We start from the raw sequence: 23,566 nt of genomic DNA on the forward strand, positions 1-23,566 counted from the left end.
TCACCCTATTTTAGACACACAAGTTCATGTTAAAGCACCTGTGTTCTGGTTAAATAGCTGACACAAGCTTTTTCCCCCTCCCACCTGCAGTTTTGGAGTCTACATACATTTGTTTTCTCAGGCCCGGTCTGTTTCACATTTCAGAGAGTGGTCCCCTTTAAGCGCTTAGTCAGACTCGGTGCTCCTGGCAGTGTCATAGTCAGCCAATTAATTAGCTCCCCAGGCGACTTGACTTTCCCAGCATGCTTTGTCAACCTTCTCACTGTTTGTCTTATTGAAAGTGTTTTGGGCTGACACTAAGCTATGTACAGAAAATCAGAGCATTTAAATAGGAGTTAAAGGGGGCGTTATGAACCCAATAATGTGAGTCCAGTTTACATCTAGGTTACAGTTATGGGTTTTTCCCCCTTTTTCCTCAGTTTTCTTTTACACTCAACTGCTTCATGGATTTTGATTACATCATAATTATTCATAATCCATCACTTATATGTTTAAGCAGCAAATGCAGAATTATAATAGGCAAAGAATCATCATATAGAAAGAGGTTAAAAATCCTGCAATTGGTCTGTGAGTTTCCTGGTCTCTAAAACGAGCTGGTGCTCAAGTGATCCTGAATGATGCATCATTTCCTGCCTGTCTCTCCTGTATACAACCATGCAAATGATTGCTGTATGGCATAAAGCTACATCATCAACACTATTTTACACTTGTTCTGGATTTTTCCTGCATTACAATTGCCAGATTTGTAAATCTTATCAAAATGATGGGCAGCCTTCAGAATTTTCTTGCATTGTTGAAAAAAATTCCTTTAGTAGGACAGCCGTCAATACTCTGCCTTTAGTTACTTCTTTTCTTTTTAAATTAGTGCTATAAAATGTATTCTGAAGACAAAGAATACATTCAAATGTCAAAAAAGGAAGAATCACAATTTATGAATGATGATGATACTATAATATACAGTTACTGCTACTGTTATCACGTTGAAGTCCAAACACAGGCCGCAAAGGAACATTGCACTTGTTGTCACACTTTTGCACTTACAATACTAGTGCCTGCCAATATCGGGCTTTGTGTAAGAGCAGCATTTTGTTTTGTTTTACTAGAAGTAGCTCTTCCATCATTTAGTTCAAGTTATTAGTGATTATGGTTTTTTGGAATGTATTGCCCAGCAAAGTTTTACAAAGCTGTACAAACATCGAAAGACGTGTGTGGTTTTTCAGAATAAGAGTCTAATCGGCTAAAGTATTTGGACCTGACTAGATTACACTAAATTAACTAATACTGTTTAAATTTGGAGTAAACAGGCTAGTTTCATTACACTTAACTTGATGTTATCTTGACGGATGATTACTTTTGAATCAATTACACCACACTACAGTATAATGATTTGGTTATTAGCCATGCAGCTTACCATTTCTTCTGTTTGGTTTGTCCATGTGAGCCCATTGTGTTTGTGTGTTCACCGTGCATGCTCTTCATGCTGATGTGAGCTCTGCATGAAAAGAAGGCCATACTCATTCACATAGCTCTTTAATGTAATGTAGCTTTGGCACAGGGCAGCAGAGAGCATGCCAACCACTTAAAGTGTTTATATGTGTGTGTGTAATGTGTATTAATGTTTGTTTGTTCACTAATGTATACATTGTGCATGCCTACCTCCATACTGCCATTAGGCAGGACCTTGTGCCCCCGTCATGGCGTCTGTCTCAATGTATGTTCACACAACTCACTACATGGCTATAGACAGATTGTATACTTGCAGTACAGGTCTCCTTTATTAAATCTGCATATCAAACCATTACCTTATTATTTAAATTAATGAGCTTATTAGCGAGGCTAGCTTTGCTTAATACAGCACGGTGATTAAAGCCGCATGTAGGTAGTCTATTCATGTAGCCAGGAGACATATTTTTTATGTAGTCAGAAAAGTTTAGCCAAACCAAAACCACATCTTTCATAATATGGTTACATTTCTTTCTACTCGATGGTGTTCTGTAACTTGTTCAACAGGGCTTCATTAAGTCTGACAGCTGGTTGCCTCCAGCTATAGTTGTTCTTTAGCTCTGACACAGGGCAGGTTTCTACAGTGCAACAAACACCATGGAAGTACAAAACTAACTTAAGCTGCACTTACTGTTATCCATTCAAAGTTTACACCTTCTTTGTATCAAGGGATGCAGTAAACATTCTTCAATTTGATCATTGTTTGAAGGTCCCATATAATGCTCTTTTTGTGGTTCATATATCTAATTTATGTGTCTACAATAGTATGTTTACAATAGCTAATGTTTGGAAAAAAGTGTCTATTTTCATGTACTGCTGCGTCATGCAGCATCTTTCATCTGCCTGTGTTTGCAACGCTGTGATTTAATATTTGTCCTTTGTGTGAGGGTTGTGTTTCCCTGGTTTAAGAGGATCAACTTGGACCTACCAGGAGATATAATGATCTCTACTAGCCTTGACAAAGTCCCAAGATTTAGGCTGCTGGGACCAACTTGGGGATTTTGGATTTATTGCAGTATTGAATAGCGGCAGTGGAAAGAGGATCATTGAAACTGTTGTGTAAAACAGTAGATTTATAGCAATAACTTTGAACACAGCGGACACTTTCTTTTAAAAGTATAGAGGCAAGATGGTCGGGCCTTCTATTGTAGTGAGATTGGGATTTACAAGCCTTCACTGATGAATAAGTCATGTTAAGGAAGACTACAATAAATGAAACTTAGATATTGTAATGTCTTAAGAAAACTCCTGGCTGTCATATTCTAATCTGTCCACATTGTATTTGAAACAGCTCTAGTTTTGTCTTTACATAGCTGAAGATATTTTAATTAATTTGGCTATTTTTGGCCAGATTAGGTAGCCTTAACTACAAATAAACCCAAACATGGCAAAACAATGCAAAATGAATAACGTGAAAACATATGCTCAAACATACATAAAAAAATTAGGCACAAGGAAGTGTTTTTAGGTCACACGAAGGCTTGTCTGTTTCTTGAAATTGTCCAAAGATTCTAATGATCTGATGGTTTGTTGGTTGATTCCAAAAAGTGGGGGCTAAAACAGTGAAGGCATGATCACCGTTTGTTTTGTTTTCCTGGAGGTATGCGGTTGGCTCTTAACTTGATTCAGGGAAGAGGGCGTCCCCTGCCTTTCATAGTCCCATAAGCTGCACCAGTTAAAAAACTGGGCTCATGATTGGGCATGGGACACAAGCTTAGGTTTGATTACCCTGCAGCTGGCCACCTTTGATAGGGTGTTTAGTGTTAAAAGGCCGAAACACCCTGTGACTCAAAGGTACACTAGTGATGATGTGTCCTGTGGTTCATGATTCTTAGGAGTCCCTGACTCTTTTCGATGGGTCCCTGACCCGTTCCTTATGAGTCCCCAACTCTTTCTTACTTTCCTTATGAGTCCCTGACTCTTATGGGTCCAAGGCCATGACCTATTCTGTCTATTTATAAGAGTACTTGATTCTTATCCCTTTTGTTGATTTGTATTTAGTGGAATGGTTGTTTCTTATCCTTTTGATAATTCGAGTTCCTGACTATTTATAGTCCAGGTAAGTATTTTTTGTTTGTATGCATGTAAAGCAGTTGTAAAGTTGTAAATGTGCTATATAAGCTTGATTTGACTTGACTTTTGCTTGGATTCCAAGATTTACATCTTTCCGACATACAGCCCTCACACCACTCTCAACATCAAGGCAAACCTCATGTGTATTACCACCCATTGGCACAATAGACAGTTTTCCATTATGTCCCGTGTTTCATGATTCTTTGTAATTAGAGTGGGGGATGGAAAGAGGGCCAAGATTAGAGGATATGAATAGATAAGGGGTGGGATATGGTTTTAGGAGGTCAGAAATGTAGCTGGGGCAAGGTCGTGCAGTGCTTTGCTTTGTATGTAAGTAACAGGATTTTTTGGAAGATTCTGAATTTCACTGGAAGCCAATGAAGTGAGGCAAGAACAGGGGAGATGTGAGAACGACAGTTGGTCTGTGCTAATAATCGGGGGGCTGTATTTTGAACTAGCTGTAGACACTTTATTGATGATTGCCTGAGGCATGTGTAGAGAGAGTTAAAATAATCTAAGCAGGAGAAGATGAAAGTGTGAGTTTATATTTTAAGATCTGACTGGAAGAGCATTGTTCTGAAGTATTTCGTGATTGCAGGAAACGGGACTGTACAAGCTTAATGGTCTTGGTGTCGAAGGTCATGTGTTTGTCAAAAGTTATTCCAACCTTCCCAGCGGTTGGTTTTATGTTTGATTTGAGCCTATTAACTGTTCTACTGTTGTTAAGAAATGATCCGGTCCAAATAAAAGTATTTCAGCTTTGTCTTAGTTGAGATGTTGGCAATTCTGACACATTCATTTATTGATGGCAATCAAACAGTTATGACGTGAAGAACGAATTAGGTTTGGCTGAAAAATAAATCTGGGAGTCATCGGCATAGCTTTGATAGGATACATCATGAAAGCGATTGAAAATATTACCCGATGGCATCATATGTAAAGAGAAAATGATTGGTCCAAGGACCGACCCTTGGGGGACTGTATGGAGCAGAGGAGAACACATAGTTATTAATGCACACCATAAAAGACCTGTTGGTCGATTATGATTGAAACCAGCTTAGGGCTGTACGGTGCGATAAAATAGTAACACAATAAATGTTACAGTATGCATTTGAATTGTAGCTTTACATAAAATAGCAAACCATTCAATTCCTGTAGCCAAACAGTAACATACATGCTACTGTTTGGCTAGACAGCAGTCAGGCTTCTCTCTCTCTGTCTCTTCCCTTGCTTTAGAGTTCAGGGTGTAAGCCAGCGCAGTCAGGGAGTCTGCTTCACTGGATTGATTGAGATGAAGTTATACATTTGAGACTCTTTTCCGTATTCTCTTTTTTTTTTCTTCTCCTCCCCAACCCACTAAATCTCTCCAGAGAAAACAAGTAATATATCAATCTAAGCTTTGGGCTCTGGTTCACTGGACTGATTGAGACAGGGTTGTCTGTACTGCAGACTGCATGGAAAGAGTCAGAGGTGAGAGAGGTAGTATAGACAAGGGAACTAAAGATAAAAGAGAGTGGAAGAAGGATATCAGGTGGTGAGTGTAAGAATTAGTGAGACAAAGAGATGGATAGAAATGAACTTGGAGCAGTTTGTGGGAGGTTAGTTTGCCTCCTGAAGGGGATGTTTCTAATAGGGAGGAAGAGACCGTGGCAATACTTAGTCGGCAAGAAATCAGTTGGTCAATCAGTCATTACAAAAGTAATCTCAATCAACATTACAAACAGAGCAGCTTCAGACTGTTCTTTTAATACACTAATGGAAAGACCCAAAAGGAAGCTGACATGAGTAAGCACTTGGCAACAGACACACAAAAAATCCTGTTTTGACAGACACAAACCTTGAGCAGAACCAGACTCGTCGGTTATATGCTGCCATGAATGAATGGGCTAAAAAAGTGTCATGAAAGCTGAGACCATATGACATAAGAGATGGATAAGTTAACACGGACAGGGAAATGTTTGCATGGCAACGAAAATATCAACAAATATTCCCCAAAAAAAAAGATAGTCTAAATTCTATTATAGCTTTCATATGAAGCCAGTGCTGATCAGTTTTCCAGTAAATCTATGAGCTCTTTTCCTCATGCCAGGCATAAATCATCTTAGTTATTTAAAATGATCAAAAACAAACAGTAACTGTTTATTGTTTCTAAATTGTGCACTAAAATAAGACATAGGAGTTATTGTTTTGTTGTGAATCTGGCTGTTAGACTAAACAACCTTCAGCTGTAAGATTTAGTTTGAGTGGCTGATGATGGTTTCCAGTTGGTCTGGTCAATAGAGCCAGAAAAGTGGTGGTGGCAATTTTCCCCTCTGAGAGGGCATATAATCAAAGTGCCTAAATCATATTTTTTTCACAACAGCCTTAACTGAAAAAAGCAAACTTGGACAAATGTTGAACAAAAGTCTAAATCATTCCTTTCCTACTGCTGTTAAAAAATGCACATTTTCATGGTGAATTACTGAAAGCTGAGCTCGCACAACAGGGAATAAAGTTCTCCATATCTGATGTAGCCAAGCATCGCTGAGTTAGCATTTTCAGCACACAAAATAAAAACCAAATGTTAATGACTGGCCACACCTCACTGATATGACAGTTTGAGGTTTGAAGTCAAGTTTATTCCAAACCAAAGTATCAACAACCTTTTGAAGTAAAAACTTCTTGTAGAATTGTCTGGCATAAAGAAATGGCTGCAGTGAATAAAAAACAGATTGTGCTCTTTTCAAATTGCAGCTATGGATGTAATGATTCACTCAACTCATGATGCGAATTACAATACGGGGTTTGCGATACAATTCTCTCATGATTTATTTTACAAAATGAGACTGAAGACAAATTATGATTGACTTTTTTTTTTTTTTTTTTTTTAAACACCAATGCACCTCGTTATCTTTTTTGCTTTTACACGGGGATACAACCCGTTTACTAGTATGGTTTGTCAGCTGCCAAGACATGCCCACTTGTTACAACCAACCGCATTTACTCTACAGCTGCTTACGCTCACAAAATTGAGTTTCATTTCTGGACACCTTTGAAAGGATTTTTAATTGCCCCACTTAATCTTTACATCCCTAATTGCAGACAATAATTTGAGGCATTGCTGAACACAAAATAGTCCGTTGCACTTACCTGGGATTATTTTTCCCTGTAGTATTGATAGGATCATAACAAATGCACACTCATGTTTGAAGTTAAATCTCAAGAGATTTAATACGCTTTGTATTTGTGTGCGTGTGGATTTGAGAAATGTCTGCTTTTTGTGTATTCTTGTATGCTGATTTGACTAGTGTCTTGAGACTTTTGAAATTCAGCTATCATAAATGTTATTGTTTACACCTGTGTTTTTCCTGCTTTGACATTTTAACTTTGCTTTATCTCTAAAAACTTTGATTGTTTTTGTCTCAGCATCTTTTATGTCATCTCACTGCACATTTGCACACACCTGGGATAAGATTATTTGTTTGGGTTTTTGTGCTGTGGGCATCATTAAAAGTCTACAGATATAAACCTTGCACAGCTGCTCCCAGATCTTTATTTTGATTGAAGTGGCAAATACAGTATGCAGTTCATGCATTCATAATGATAACAGATGTTTTCCCAGACTGTGCGATGTACATTGAGAAACCAGCTGACTCTTTGTCAGTTAGTGTGCAGTCTTTTACAAAAATAATGTTAAAGGGCGTGTAAGAGCAGATTTATCAAAATAACAGGTGGCGTTTGTGTAAAGGATCTCACAGAGTTATTGATGGTTATCTATAGAAGGTAGGATCCTTTGTTGCCACTCAGTAGTTCCGCCCGGAAGTGAAAACAGATTTTTGACCACTAAGCAGTTACATGCTAGAGTTGCAAGTGGGTGTTTGGTGTGAAAATGTGGAACCAATGGACGTAAAATAAACGATTGGCATGTACAACAATGCAATTTGACTTGAACCTTCATTCATTCAACAAGTTCACCTTATACATCAATTAGTAAATCCAGGTGCAGCGCCTCCAGTTTTTGTTTTTTCTGGTAAAAATCGACCAATCATGTTTTAGCGTGCATGGAAACCAATGCGTATGGAGAGCAAAATAGGTTGAATGCATGTAGAGACATATTTGGTCTTATCTAACAATAACTAAACATGTCATCTGTACAGTCTTGGTCCCAAAAGGATGCATCGTCAGATAACACTCTTTAGTTAGTGTTTCTGTAAGACTTTACAGACAAACAATTTCTCCAAAAATTAAACAACAGGTTCTATGGTAATGTAAACAAGGATCAGCAGCAGCTCCATGTGAGTGTTTGATTATAATAAGGGCGAGAGCAAAAAGAACCTAAGACCTCATCAACCAGCAGACACAGTAAGTCAGCGGCTCTATAAGTTACTGCTCCCAAACTCTCATCAGGTTTACGTGCTGGAGTTCCTGAAAGCACTGCTTCTAATTGACTTCACATAGCTAGACTATGGATGAGGGTGGAGAAGAGAAGAGAAGAGTATTGCCGTCAGAGCGGCTTGGATTATCTTGGAGATCGGTCTGTTTTACAAACTAAATGATTTGTTCTTTTTAACCATTTGAAAGCCTCCTAGCTCATGATACATGCAGTTTATAAACCTGATCTACACATTTCAAGTGGTAAAGGAATATTGTGTATCTAATGCAATAAAGTCAGATCAGAACATGGATGGATTGAGCCCTGCTTAAACTAATCAGGAAAAATAATCCTACACAGCTCTGGTATGTGTGGGACTTTCTTTGTATGTAGGAGACACCTGAATAAATATCTCTGGCACAAACTGCCCTTTCTATGCTCATTAAGTCAACTGGTTTCTCAAAAGGTCTTATGTATTTGTCCTTGGTGTTTGGTTAAGCCCATGTGATTTCAGCCATAAAATACCCTGTTGTTGTAAATACTTCAAACATCTCATAAAGCGACTCGGGTCAACATGCAACCGTATTTTTTTGTCAAATTTTTTTTCTTAACTGACAGCTAAGACAACTTCACATTTTCCTTCGGGTGGTCAGTGCAAAAAGTAAATTTTATTACCTTGAGTGTGGTTTAAGTGGGTCACTGTAGAGTTTAATAGGCGAGAGGAAACCCAGAGTTACAGCAAAGCGTGCAGACTCGCCGTCAGCCTGACGTCGCTGGAGGAAGTCAACGATGTATTAACTGTCCTTGAAGGCGGGAAGACTCGGGAGAACTAGAATGATGGGACGAGGTGGAGAGATGGTGAGAGAGAGAGAAGCTGTGTAAGTCAATAATGTACTTAACCTCACTCCACAGACTCCCTGTGTCCCTGTTATTGTAAGGAATGGGAAGATGAAGACGGGGGAGGATAAGGTGAAGGGGGGGGAGAGGGTGGCAGGTCCCGGGAATAATAATACTCAAAGGCTCTGAGAAAGCGTAGTGTTTTTCTGTCAGCATAAATGTCAGAGTAGTTAAGTGTGTGTAAGGCAGGCAGGGAGGCTGGGTTGAAGGAAGAGCCCCGTATAAGAGGGAATAGCCCAGTTTTACAGCCACATAAATCTCCCCCATCCCTACAGTGAAGCTTGTAACCCTCCTCCTGCTTGCTTAGCTTCTCTGCCTTGGTGTAGCGGAACACTAAAACCTCCTTTTGACTTCTTGACTCTATCTTTTTTGCTTCATTTTTCTCTCTTTCACACACTCTTGACCCATGCCCTCCTTTTTTGTGCACACTATATATCTTTTTGCTCTAGCCCTCCAGCGACCAGTACAAGAGCTTAAATATTTCCACAGGCAGTTTCTTTTCCTTCTTGTTCTGAAAATGTTCACCTTTACTTTTGATTTTAGTCCTAACCAGGATTCAGTTGGAATGTAGCATTGTATTAAAAAGCAGACCACCAGGTAAGCTTAGATTTTCCGTCTATGTATCCTTTTCTTAAAGGCTCAGAGAATCTTCCTCAGTGTTATACTGGGCTATAGGACAGTTGTGCTGTTCACATTAACCCCTCTTCCCTGAAATGATATCCATATCATTGATGATATAAAATAATAAAAGACGGACTTGTTGTGCTGGTGACAACCCAGAATCCCCATAGTTCAAGTTAATGCATTTTTTCCCACAGTGCTTTATAGGAAAAGTAGAAATCTCCTGCTTTTTCATGTGGATCAGGCTTCATGTAATCCACGGAAATGTGACTTTTCTCCATTTCATCTCACCTCGTTGTTACTGGATATAACTCCAGTTCTATGAGTATGTACGTAGCCCTCTAATGGGCCTTGCCATTGATTTGGTAACAGATACAGACATATCAAATGATCTTGGGAATATCTAAACGCTTCTATTATTGTTTGTACAATTATTAATTTTTTGTATTAATGTCGTGTACATGTTACTCGTAAAGACAGTGTATGGTTAGTTATTGTTTTTTGTATTAATTTCGTGTACATCCCCATATGCTTTATTGAATGGGACAGCTAAAGAGAGACAGGAAATGTAGGGAGGAGAGAGTGTGGGATAACATACAGAAGTGGGCCAAGGCTGGATTCGAACCCAGGGCCGCTGTGACTATTGCCATATAGAAAGTGCAATTTTTAATTTTTAACATTTGTTGTCTTGTTTGGCTTTTCTTAAAGGGGAACACCTTTTTGAAAAAATGAAAGAAAAATGTGTCCAGCCATTCAGATGCTGTGACTGCATTAACTGTTAAGGCTTATACATCATACAAACTGCACACACACACTTTGTCACTTAAATCATTTGTCCTGTTGGGGTTTGGATGCATTTACAGACATTTCTGATTGGCTCATTTTGTATGTTGGTGTTGTATGTTTTCATTTGTTTTTGTATTGTCTGTATTTATTCTGTTCAAGTTCTGGAAAATGAATCGTAAGAATCATTCGTTATTTAGCCTGTGCACACGTTTTTACATATAGTTCCAGTTTTTTGATCAAGCTTGATAAAAGCAAAAGCCCTGTTACAGTTCATTTTTACAGTTTGCATAGATTATCTTAAAATAAGAAGGGTAAGCGATAAAAAGAAAAAAAAATGTTTATTGATTCAAAAAAGATATCACAGATTTTGAATCCTTGAAAAAAGCTGGTGTTCTGTTCTGCCACATGCTGATTAGGTTTCTGTTTTAAAAAAAAGAAGTACCTGCAGTATTAAAACAGATGCATGATTGTACAAATGCCCCCAGTGAATACGGCATTAGTGCTGGAGAAGTTGGCAGTCATGGGCATGTACAAGGACTCTCACTGTATGTGAAGAAATGGAACAACTGAATGATTGTGAAGTTCCCAGCGTGTCTGAAACACTAATGTGTTATTGTGATCAAGTGGGTTTATTCTGGCCGTCTGCATGCTTGAGGCTCTGACGGATTGGTGCCAACAGCACATTATTTCATTAACACTAGTGTTTTCATGGTGAACATCTTCTCACTCGCTATTTCTCTCTCTCCCCTCCCCCCCTCGTTGTTTGACAGATGGAGAGCGAAAAGAAGAGGAGAAAATACTCCACGAGCAGCAATGACTCTGACACCACCGACAGTAAGTGAGAGAGAGAGGAGAGGAAGATTCATGGGACTGTGTGTGTGTGTGTGTGTGTGTGTGTGTGTATATGTGTGTGTGTGTGAGTGTGAGTCTGGGTCTGGGTATATGCATGTGTGTAAGGTAGCAAGAAACCTGGAAGTGTCAGAAATGTGAGTTTCTGTGCTGCTTTCGTACGCGGAGCTGCCTGGTTTTAGTCAAGTCCCACAGGGTATTTCTTTTATTCTCCCCCATATAGACTTTCTTCCTGTCTCACTGTCATCACTCCTCTGCTCAAAACTTCCCCTTTTTTAAATGCAGCAACAATGCAGATTAGAATAGAGTCAAGTTACCATTAGATATTTCAGTATAAAGGCTACTGTTAAGATATATATTTTAATGAACTGCTTTTTTAAAGCAGGTAAAAGATAATACATTAAATGTGTTTTATACATTAAACATTAAATGAGATTGAGAGTATGTTTGATCAAAGTGGTACTAAACTGTGTTTTACTAAAACAGATGAACTATTCAAGATAAAGGCCTTTATGGTGTAAAACTAAGACAAAAAATAGAAAGTAGACACATGAATCCATGTTGGCATCAGATCACAAACAGAAAAGAGGCAACAGTTCTGGCTTCATTACAGTTTCAGAGAAGGCTGTAATTTCACTATTTTTTTCTTTTGATTGATCATTTTGTGTTTTTCTGATTTAACCTGTTTTCTAGTCATGGATCTGTTTCTCCTTCCTCCTCCAACCGTTGGTCCTTTTCCACTTTTCTCCCATTACACTCTCGTATCAACTTATAATATTTTCTGACCAGCCTTTGATGAGCATTGGGGTTTCTTAGGTGGAGTTGTACTGCATTAACATAAAGGTGTCAAAAGATCACACTATGCATATAATATTCTGGGCTTTATAACCAAATATCCTACAGCTGACCTGTGCCGAGCTGTGCTCTCCATCAGTTACAGAGGGAGTCTGGACATCGGTTCAGAGTGCAGTTCAGGAGCAGGCGGCATAATGAGTTGCTACCTTAGTAAATTATTGCCCAATACATGCAGAACGTTGCTGCCAATGCAATAAAACTTGCAGCTCACATTTGCAGTGAACCTGCAAATTCTTTGGTAAGTCGGGCCTAAAGGGCTTTGGCATTCATTCTAAACACATTTAAAGTGTTGATAATGTTCCTCTGCTAACTTTAGTGAAAACACCAAAAAGTGATCTCTTTTCCTAAAAGTTTGATATTTAAAATGGTTGTCATTTATTGTTGTTTATTTATACACAGACAGAAAGGAAAACTATCCTGTATAGACTGGCACAGGAACGAGTCCTAAATCCTAGAAGTGAGTTAGCATTTTAGCACCACGGGTTCTAAACTGTAGAACTCTAGGTTTGTGGTTAGACGCCTGAAGTAAGGTCTTTGGTTAATGCAAGCTTAAGAGATGTTGACGTTTTGTTGATGAGATGAAGTATGTTAGTCAAGACCCCCACTTGTGAATTTTAAAGTTTTTATGCATATTTATAACTGCGGTTGCTAACGAGTGGAGACATTAAACATCATCATGCCGGGAACTCTCTCACTAATCCGTCTTACAGCCTCTAGTTCTGTTTTTCAGTGCTCTTGTAAACATTAGGTTAATAAAACAACTTACTAATCTACAGTTTCGCTAGCTTGTCAAAACCGCTGATTAGATCGATGAAGAATAACAGCCGTGACGTCAAAATATACTGACCGCAGTGTAGTTCGCTTGTAGCATAACGTTAGCTTTTTACTTCTCTCGGCTGCATTAATACTTCAAACTTCATATAAATGATGTTCATCTGTAAAGATTATCCAGCTGAACCAAACAGCTACGCATCAGAAACGTGTGTTTGCCACAGATCTTATTTTCTGAAATGATCCAAAATCCAATTCTAAAATCCCATAGGCCAATTCTCATTCGAACCCATGGTGAAGCTACTTCAAGTTGGCCAACAAAAATACGTCATCACTTTGCCAGTCTATAAAACATGACACTTACATAAAGACTGTATGTTGATATCTTTACATACAGGGCCTGATTTTCTAAACGTTTGCATGTATTAAAACGTGTGCAAACTTGATACCACCAGCAAAAAATGTGCTATCTGATCTACTAACAGTGTGCAGTGAGGATTGCATCTTTCATATGAGCAAAACAACTCGTATTGTCCAAATAGTACGTTTGTCTTAAAGAGTATGCAACATGAGGCTTTTCTGCCTCAGCGTGCAAAATACTGGGAGGAAAAAATGCAAAGAAGTTAAGTTAGTACACACCATGTGATTTACCAAGCCAGGCAAAAATTGTGGTGATTGTGACGGTGTCTGAATGTGCACCTTTGAAAGGAAGGTGCAAATCCAAGAGCCCCAGTGTTATGCACAACAGGCTGCAGTTAGGAGGAGACATAGGCACAATAAAAGACATGTTAACATGTTTAAATGACAGTAAAATAAATGGTATGCATTTATTTTTTTTATCTTGCTTCAATAATAGTTTAAAAGAAACACCATGATTAAACTATGACTGAACATTCACAGCCTCTGTATTCTAAAGAATTTCAACATTGACACTTATGTCGTCCTATTTCCCTCTTCTCGCCAACATTATATTTTAAACTGGGCATTTCCTTTTTCTCGGGTTGCGTGTCTCCGGTGTGCTCCGGAGCGCTTCTCCCAAGCTCGCTCGTCTCTTCACTCTAAATCCCTCTTCCCTGCTGCGCTGTGGGACGGCTGAATGGGGGGGCTCACCATGCTGCCATGGCATTTATGTCCGATCTGACACAACGCTGACCAGCTTCTGGTGCGCAACGATGGCACGAGTGGCACACACACTGAGCACTAGTGCCACAGACGACTCGCACCTCCTGCACAATTTATGACAATTCATTCAAAAGAGGGAGGGAAGAAAAGAGAGGCCGTGTTTAATACCGAGGTTTTCTTATAAGCCACGTTTTCCTTTTGTTATATTCAGATTTATTACTTGAAAATACTGGACGTTCATTTGCCTCTCACTAATACCTATTTTGCACTTGCAGTCGTCCTGCTTTCCGTCCAAACTCTCCGTGACGTAAACCAGTAGAACACGCAAAAGCCTGTCTGAAATACTACTGCCTCCACAAGGTTTGCACCTGACGTCATTCATACAAATATTCTTAGTCCACGCCCACAAACCAAAAAGCTGCAGATTGCCATGATGATGAATGTCCTAGTCCTGATGACCAAATTGTAAATATGGTGATCAATTCTGGGTAAAGTAGCGCTTCAAACTTTAAACGTTACTTCAGTGACCTTATACAATTTTAACTGTTATGTGGTCACAGGTTTGCATGTTTAAAAGGATTTTACTGCTGGTTTAACAGGCGTTTTGTTTCTCATGTAGAGGACCATACTGCCTGTTTTATAATCCGATGTTAGCTGTTAGCTTCCTCCGGCCAGTTCAGTGTGGGCCCCAGCTGCATCTGTTGACTAGAGGTTATCAGATTTCTAATTGAAGGATGCCCATGACAATTTTGGCCGCTGTGTACCAAGCAGGGCTTTTAATTAACACACGGCCATGATGGTAACCTCCGACTGTGCTGCAGCCTGCTCGGTTATCTCACCACAGTTATGGAGCGGTGCAGCTGCCACATGTGGGGCATGTGGATCTTACCTTCTCTCTCACACACACACACACACACACACACATACACACGCGCACATGAAAGACTAGTGGTTTGCAGATGTATAAGTACACTCTAAAAGGTCAAGCAGATGAGCTCACAGTCCAAATGAATATGTTTATACCTACCCCACACAATTTAAATAGCACTCCTACACACTTGCAGTTTAAAATTCTGTGACAAATGGAAAGAAACACCAACACAATGTGTCTCAGTGAGGTGTTGTTCCACCTCACTGAACAGCTTCAGTGCACCTTGGCAGCCACTCTCCATGTCTCCTGTGTTTGGATGATGCTTGTTGGGAGCGCTGCTGTTTGACATGCTGCTCCAAAATCTTCCCAAGGTGTTCAGTTCAAATTGAGATGTTTCTAAGAGATTCAGAACATGAATGCAACTAGATGAATATTTAAAAGGATCTTCTTGAGGGCATCATGCTATCGTCATCATAGACTTCATCCGATTTTGTTTTTGTGCTCTAGTTTTATTTGAAGTAATAATAACCCTACCTCTCGTTCTCACTCGAACACAGTAGGGCTGTCTAAGGGCAATGTTCTGTATACAGTGTCACAAAAGAAAGACATTAATATATGAACATTTTAAAACAACTGTTTTAAAATAACACCAGGTGATTTAGAACTTGTCAAGTGTATATTGTACAGATGTGAGTGATGAATGCCAGTCAGATGTTATATGTAAGGTGTTATGCAGCCATTCTGCCATAAGGTTCCAGGATACAAACTAGCACAGTGGATGGATGGCAGTGTTTTGTTCTAGTAAAAGGAGATGAAAAGGATGTAGGCTGTTTCGAGTTACACTGGCATATCAGCTCTCAACCGGAGCAATGTGTAACCAGCACAGGCGTTTTGATATTAACCTGCAAGGAGGACTGAAGGCTGCCTTTTCATATGGTTATTTTGATTAGTCATTTAATTTACAGAAAAATATGCTGCATCATAATACACATCTTTATAGGGAAATTAAATATTAGTCATATTGCACACAGACTTACAGCACAGTCTGTTCAGTGGTACATTTTGACACTTCCTGTCAGAGCAGCTGAGTGGAGGACTAATTGGAAGGACTGTCAATTCACACCATATTTCTTGTCGTGCTGTGGCAGTGAAACTGTCTGTGTGTCTGAAATCCAAAAAAGTGAAGGGTTTGGACATTTATTGTAAATACAGTTAATCCTGGAGCGCTTTGAGATTTGTTTGAAATGAAAAGTGCACAAAAAATAAAATGTATTATTGTTGTTCTCTTAGTATACATGTGTGAATATGTGTGAATGTATGCGTGTGTGTTGGAGAGAGACAGTCTTAATTTTGAGCAACAGGCCTGACAGCAGCTCTGCCTTCAGCTCTGTTAGACGTCATAAGTAAAATTAGCTGTACTGCTGTGATGGAAAGGGAAATATGTTGAGTGGGAGGAAGCTAACACTTGCACACAGTCACACAAATGTAGTCATGGTCACAATGTGCTACATTACACAGTGTTAGCAAATTGGCATTTTCCATTATGCCAGTATGATGTAATTTAATTGCAGTATGGTGCAACATTTAATGACAGCCTTCTTCACGGTGTACACATTAAAATGCGCTTTCTGTAAAATCTGCTGCAGTAGTTCTGTGATTTAAAAATGTATAGAAAAACAGCATAAATTAAATTACATTCATCAGTCTTCTTGGACACAAAGGAAAACACACACAGGGCTGCTGATTGAAGCGGTGGGTGGGATATTGGCTCCAGCGTCTGGTTAATTGCCATTAAGCTACGTATTAATGAGGTTGTAAAAGACCACAGTGGACTAACTGCTTAACAAGATGCTATTTATACTGTCATTATTTATTAAACCACTTAATAGATCATCATCAATCTGCTTCATTTAAAGGCCTGACTCATGTTTGTTGTGCTGCCATGAGTGTCAGAAACGTGACCCGGAGCGTTTGGCTGCTGTGTTCAGTGCTTCTCTGCCGTGTTTGAATCGCCTCCATTGGTGTGAATTGTAAAGGCCTTGAACCTTTAAAGCAAACATGTAGTTCATTGATGAGCAGCTTTTTGATCCCTTGTGAGACACACACTTCCTGCTGCTTCTTAATGGCTGATGTTACAGTGATTTTATTGTACTTGTATTGTAAACACTGTCTACAAAAGCAGTTTCTCCAAAGGGACAAAAAAGTTTTTAGAGTGAATTTGAATGCACGCTGTGTTCATTGAGCCTGATCTACAGCCAGAGACCTGTTCTTTCTGCTCCAGATGACTAAAATAATCAACAAGTTTAATGTCCTAACTTGTCAATGCTTACAACACCATAAACATGGAGATAAAACGCTAATCCGTAAAATAGCCAAGTTATATGTTCTAAACAAGTAAATATCTACAGTATATAGATATTCAAAATAAGGCTTGCTGACGAGTGTTTCCCTTTTAAAACTCTTTGTGTGCAATAGACCTTGGTACCTTTGGCTTCAGGTACAAAACGGTAACAAATACAACATATGTAACATATCTCAGGGGGTCTTAACTTCTTCAGTATTTGTTTTAGGGATGTTCCAATTTGACGTTTAAATGGGAAATTAAATTATTTTTATAACCGACTATAACACTCAGAAAACAGTACACATTTAGCACACTTTATTTAAAACTGTCAGTGGGTAAACAGTGCAGTTTGGTTTGCTGAATATGGCTAACATTAGCATCGCTATCACTTCCAGTATTATTCGGTCTTCCCTGCAGATTAACATCCATATGCCTACATTGTTAGGCAATGTGGTTACACAAAATCAAATATTCAAAAAATCATGATCACGCAAGTACTAAGGTTTTATCAGTCTGGTGACATGTAGGGTACCATGTCAGAAATGTGTCCCTCGCTAATCTTAACTCCTCTGTTATCCAGCTGTCCAGCAATGTAACACAAGATGGGAAGCCGTGGATTAGGAGAGAAAAGTTATGCGTGTGTAGATGAATAAAATATGGAGAAGAAGTAGGCGTCCCATCAGTTAGTCTTACACCTAAGACTTACATGACCCAGTGATGTAATGTGAAATACAAAGATAGAACACAAACATATCTTTACATACATGCACAATAAAAGATTCTGTTCATATTGATGTGATAACTTTTCATTATTGTTATTCATTGTTGTTGCTGCAGGTCAGGTGACGTCGTGGTCCAGGTCATCCAAGAATACAGGCACCAGCAGCACATGGGTCCGCCACCAGCACAAGAAACCATCAGAGGTATGTCAATGTAGCACTGATGCAGTACACAACAATGTGTTTAATGAAACACAGCCACTGTTTAACCATTACAAGCTCGTGGTTTTGCCCTATTGCACTGCTGTCTGTTGTTTGTTGTGGCTTTGCTGAATTTTCACAAATGGTCAGATTCCAGTGCGTCGTCTGGAGTTTGGGGCTACTGAACACTGGTATGATGTGCTGCTTTTATGATCCAGTGGCTAAACTAAACCAGATTAGCTATCAAAAAGTTAGGCCTATGTAGAGTTTCTGGAGAAGTGCAGATGTGTTGTTTCTTGTGCAGAGCTGATTGCTGACAAAAACACACACCATAAAAGCCTTCAAACCAAAAGAGTGAGATCATACTTGGATTTGTCTCTGGTTTGGGTTTCTTCAAACACAAGTGTGTCTTGTTTTAAGAAGTTGTTTTTTTTCGTTTTTACCAGAAAATTGGTTGAATGATTGGTACATCTCTTTTCTCTGACTTCTTAAACTTTAATTCATTCCCAATTTAGAGAATATGGTCACAGGATGCTCAGTATATTACAGTATAAAAGTTATCGTATGTATTTGCTCCTTTATTTTGGTCTGAGCTGTAGGGTCACCTAGATTATTTTATAAGCATGGAAGTTTTTGAAAATAAGTTAAAGAATTATTTTAACTTTGAATGCATGTTGTTGTGTGATGCTCATTCTTTGTTTGATGTAATTTCTGCTTTTTATGGTCAGTGTTTTGCTGCTGGTTTAATCAGACTCTTTGTAAAATGGAGTCCCTCCTGAAATAAAGGTGAAATAAATCTGATTCCTTTTGAGCGTATACGATTGTAAGATTTTGTAATTAAAATCCTATGAATCAATTTCATACCCTTCATGGCTTTACTACTTGGGGTTAAAGTTCAAACACTCCTGTTGTGGCCAAAGTAAATACAGCCATCTCCGTTACCGCAGCTAAATCAACCAAGCTCATGGATGGCACAAGATCGTCGGCTGAAATAACAGGTTTGTGCATCCAAATGGTCATGATGAACAATTCTGAGCTCTCTTAAATGACCACCCTGAGGAACAAACTGGCATAAACCAGTTGGAAAATTGTGCAGTGTACCAGTTGTGGCTGTGGTTCCCCTGCCACAATCACACATTCCTCTCACTGTGTCAGTGAAGTGGGATCAAATCTGTTCAACTCGTCTCTGACTGTTTGAGGAGTTTAACTCTGAAAATAAGCACCTGGCATTTGGAGCACATTACATCTTATCTTAGAATGTACATGGGATATTTTTTTAAAGTGTGGTAGAGGTAACGACCTCGGATGGCACTTGAAATTCTGAAGTACTTAAACCCAAATCCTTAAACATGATATGTTAACATCAGTTTAGAGGGTAATATGGTGTGGCCTCTGCCATCATTTCTCCTTAAAATGTCAAACAACCGTGGAAAGTTAAAAGCACATCGTTTTTTGTTCCCCTGTTGAAAGGGCGATGAGTAAGCCTCTTAAAACACAGATCTTTTAACAATATGAATTGATATCATTTTAGAGGGAAAGTAGCCCACTAAGTGCTACCATTTCTCCAAACCTTTCCCCAAATACTGCACAGAGCACAAATGTTTTCCTTTTGTAACTCTCAAAAAGAGAATGAATGAAGCAAAGTGGCACTCATGCCCCCGAACCACCCTGAAGTACAAGTCATCAGCAGAGCATCTGTCAAGCCCATGCATTTGAAGCGTCCTCCCCCTCTGCTCCATCCATTTAACCACAGGCTGTTGGAAGGTCCTGTCAGCAATCAGTCTCTCAGTAATTACTACTGTAGCTCGCTGCTTTGACCCGGGCTTCGGATTGAAGAGCCAGAGGGCCACGTTCCCTTTCATAATGCTGCCTCCTCACACCCCTCCAGGGGAGGAATGCTTCCCTTCTGTAAATTATGATGTTTTTGCAGTAATCTTTCTGCTTTTTTCCCCCCCAGTAGCAGTGAGTGACAGGAAAGGTCAGAGAATGAAAAAGGGCGGGATTGACATCGGACAAAGGTTCAGAGCAAAGTTTTGTCATGTCTGGAATGTTAAAAGTGTATCTGAAGTGATGTCAGGAAAGCATGACTTGTCAGGAATGAGAAATGTTCTGGCATTTATCTCCGAGCTGCAGGAGAGATATTGATAGATCATACTGTTCTGAGTTGCTGAATTTACGGAAGCTGCTCTCACTTCTTGGGAGCTCTCTCATTTGTGGATTTGTTTTGTCTGTTAAACATGTTGTCATATTGAGCTGTTTTTACTCTTTTGCCCCCGAAGGTATTGACATCAGTTCAGCTGATTTCTTGTACATGTATTTATTAAGCCAGGACAGTGGATAGAGTAGGACATTTGGAGGTGAGAAAGTGACCCCATCATTGGTATGGATTGTTTTGTTTGGTAATTACAAAAAAGAGGGTTCTTCTACAGTGCACTAAAAGTATCAATGATGGCACTTCAGTATTTTTAACAAACAAAAGGTCCAATAGCAGTTTCATCATTTTTACTTGTTTTGTTTAACCCCTTTAAGTAATGCTTCAAACAGAGTACATGTTAGATCCAATTAAACAGAGGAACAACTTGTGTAACAACATCATGATAATCTGCATTTTCTACATTGATTCAAAAGCAGACAGAGTCTGAATCATAGCAATTTCATGAAGCGATTGACAAAGTTGTGTGGAGGCGTGAATATTGGCTACATTTGAACCACTCTCTGAAGGTATTCCTTTTTTACTTTGATCGTTCAACTATTTATGTAACTGTATTTTAGTTAAATTACAATGTGCCCACTTCTCATCCAAAAAATGAAATCTCCTTTGAAACTGATCAGGAAGGCTGTGAGATGAAGCCCATAGTGACTATGAGAGCCTTCGAGTGTTTCCACCTGGTACAGATATATTAACTGTGCCTGTGCCTTTAGACAGGGTGCCTGACAGCGTATGTGTATTTTGAATTGTTTGTATGTTCACACAACAAAAGATCCAAAATAACTCTTTATATTTGTAAAAATAAAGTTTACTTTCTATGGACAAAAAGTTGCCCTTGAGCTGATTTGACATGAGCTAAACCTGCTGCGTGTCAACACTCAGGGTTTGGTAATAACTGTCAGTTATTACCAGATGCAACAGCAACAATTTGTTGTGTGCTTTGTAGGTCAAACGCCACGACCCTTTACCTTATAGTACTTACTGAAGCAGACAGCTGAAGTCAGGTTCCTTTATGTCACTTGTTAACTACTCCTCAGCTGTGCAGTGAGGAGTGTTGCTGTCTTTGCTCAGCTGCCAAATATGGTTTCTAGAAACTTCAACAGTGTCATTGTTTTAGTTTGACTTGCCAGATTTTTTTTTTTTTAACTTACTTTAAAGGCAATGGGCAGCAGCCACATGACACAAACAGAAAACAGGCCCTCTGGAAAACGATCACCACAGCAGCTCAAAGTGTAGCATGAGGGAAGAGTGTGGAGTCTGCTTCTTGACAGGACTAAATAAAAGACCAGAGGGGCTTTCTTTGTATCTGAGAAGTAGATGAATGAGCTAATAACGAGCAGAAAAGCAACAAGTTCAGCCCCAAATGTCACATGTAAATGTGACATTTGGGGCTGAACTTGTTCATGATTTTCATTTATTTTAAAAAGCCCTTCAGCAGAAGATGCTAATCAGTGCTTTGTCAAAACTTTTAGCTGTTGACCTATGTTAAAGTGATTTTAAAAACACACACACACACACCAATCCTGTGTCCTTTTAATATAATGCTATCATTTAAATACATTGCATATGTTGTAGATAGGTGGTTGAAATATAAACTCGGCTGTTATTGAGTTTCTCCACCTTATTATGACATTAACATTAATGTTATTTGTTGAAAGTGATCAACAAAAAGTCCAAATGTGGTAAAGAAGGTGATGGGTCCAGGCAGTGAAAATCTTCATCAATTCAAATTGAACAGTAGCTAACAATGTGGGTGAGTTTTAGAAAGGAAACTCGCCCTTTACTGAGGGAGGTGTGGTGAATGTTAAACACTGTGGACTTGTAATGACAGCGTAGCTCTTTTCTAAAATTGAGTGTGTCTATTTGTGCGTTTGAGAGCCTTTACTCCAGTGGGGACTTTTCTTAGAAGTGGTCCAGAGAGCTTAACTTGGTGGAAGAAGGACACATTCGAATGCTTCCTCTCTCTGTAGGGTTGTTTATATCTCACTTTAGATGAGGGCTAGATTGATGATTTTGATTTTTGATTTTCCTGACTAACAGGAAGTCATAATGACATACAGTATAAACACAGACAGCACATATTTGGTTTTGTGGTTTAACGGTTCGGGGAAGAAGACAGACGCATAAAACAAACAGTGCATATTTGAGCTCTCATGCACCGACCGTAAATAAAACAAAATCCTTGAAAAATATACTGTAACGTTGTGTAACTGCTGTGGTTTTGAGTCACAAGTTTGATGGATGACTTTGGCCTCATCTTGTCTGACAAAAGCGGAGCTCCCCCAAATCTTTTGTAAAATTCTTTTTTTTCTCCCCCCAGGGATTTATGTGACAAACAAACACTACAACATGGTCAGAGGAAACAAACATTTATTTGACATGCTTGACACAACATACTCAGTGGGGAAGTAAGAATTCCCTCAACTCCTGATACGATACGATTGAGGATACTGGGAGCACGATGCAATGTATTTTACAAAATGAGACTAAAGACAAATTATGACTAAAAAAAGATTCCTTTGATTTTTTTCATGAAAACACCAAATGCACCTTGTGATCTCTTTGGCTCTTACACTTGTTTGGGTGAGCAGGGCTACTAGGGTTGCCATCTTCCTCGCAGAGAAATAAAGGACACCCCTGCAGCGGGACGCCACTCACTATGTTTACGTCCATGTTTAGGTGGATTGAAATGCGGACTCCTCTCCTTGTTTTAAAAAGCTGTTTCAGTCAAAGACTAGAGAAAAGAATATTAAAATTCTGACTTCTTATTTGGATTTTAGGAAAGCATTTTTAGACCACCGTAAATGTGCATTTGAAGCTCTGAGCTACAGTAACTAAAGTGTGCTTAAAATTAGCTTGCTAACACAACAATGCAGGCTACAGGCACCTCAAGCAAAGCACAATGTTGTCTGTTGCTTATGCAAACGCGAGGGGCCCAACAGCAGTTTGTGTTAGTTTCATGCTGGAGCTCAGAGGTGAGATCTATGGATCAAAAAGTCACACATTCTTCCTTTAAATCCAAGACAAACAGCTTCTTTTCCTATCTGAGATGTGTTAAACAAGCTCAACACATTCCTGAGAATCATCAATTCAAAAGTTTCACAGCTCTGCATTTAAGCAAAAACTTTGACTCTCAATTAGTGCTGCAGTTAATACAGTAAGTGTACAAGAACACTTATTCATGACTGTGAAGTGGAGCTTGTAGGTGTTAAGTGTCTGTAAACGCTCCAAAGGAAAAGATATTAAACCAAAAGCAGCACTTGTTCATTTCCTCTCGCTTTTTCTGTCCTTTTCCCCCTTACTCTCGGGTATCTGAGACATTTGGAAACAATCTTTCGAACATAAAACTGCATGTTGTTTTGTTTTCTGGACAGTTCACTGATGTGTGGGACGG

General features: G+C 39.1%; 1 protein-coding gene across 2 annotated transcripts in view; it reads left to right on the top strand.

Annotated features, from left to right (window-relative positions):
* Window positions 1-23,566, top strand: part of jade2 (jade family PHD finger 2) — a 171,403-nt gene that overhangs the window by 11,712 nt on the left and 136,125 nt on the right. For both annotated transcript variants that reach the window (XM_079356165.1, XM_079356166.1), the window contains exons 2-3: window positions 11,002-11,065; window positions 17,881-17,966. In XM_079356165.1, coding sequence (XP_079212291.1) covers window positions 11,002-11,065; window positions 17,881-17,966 — 150 coding nt within the window. The remainder of the gene's footprint in view (window positions 1-11,001; window positions 11,066-17,880; window positions 17,967-23,566) is intronic.

This window comes from Symphodus melops (genome assembly GCF_947650265.1).
Source record: "Symphodus melops genome assembly, chromosome: 11".
NCBI classification, from domain to species: Eukaryota; Metazoa; Chordata; class Actinopteri; order Labriformes; family Labridae; genus Symphodus; species Symphodus melops.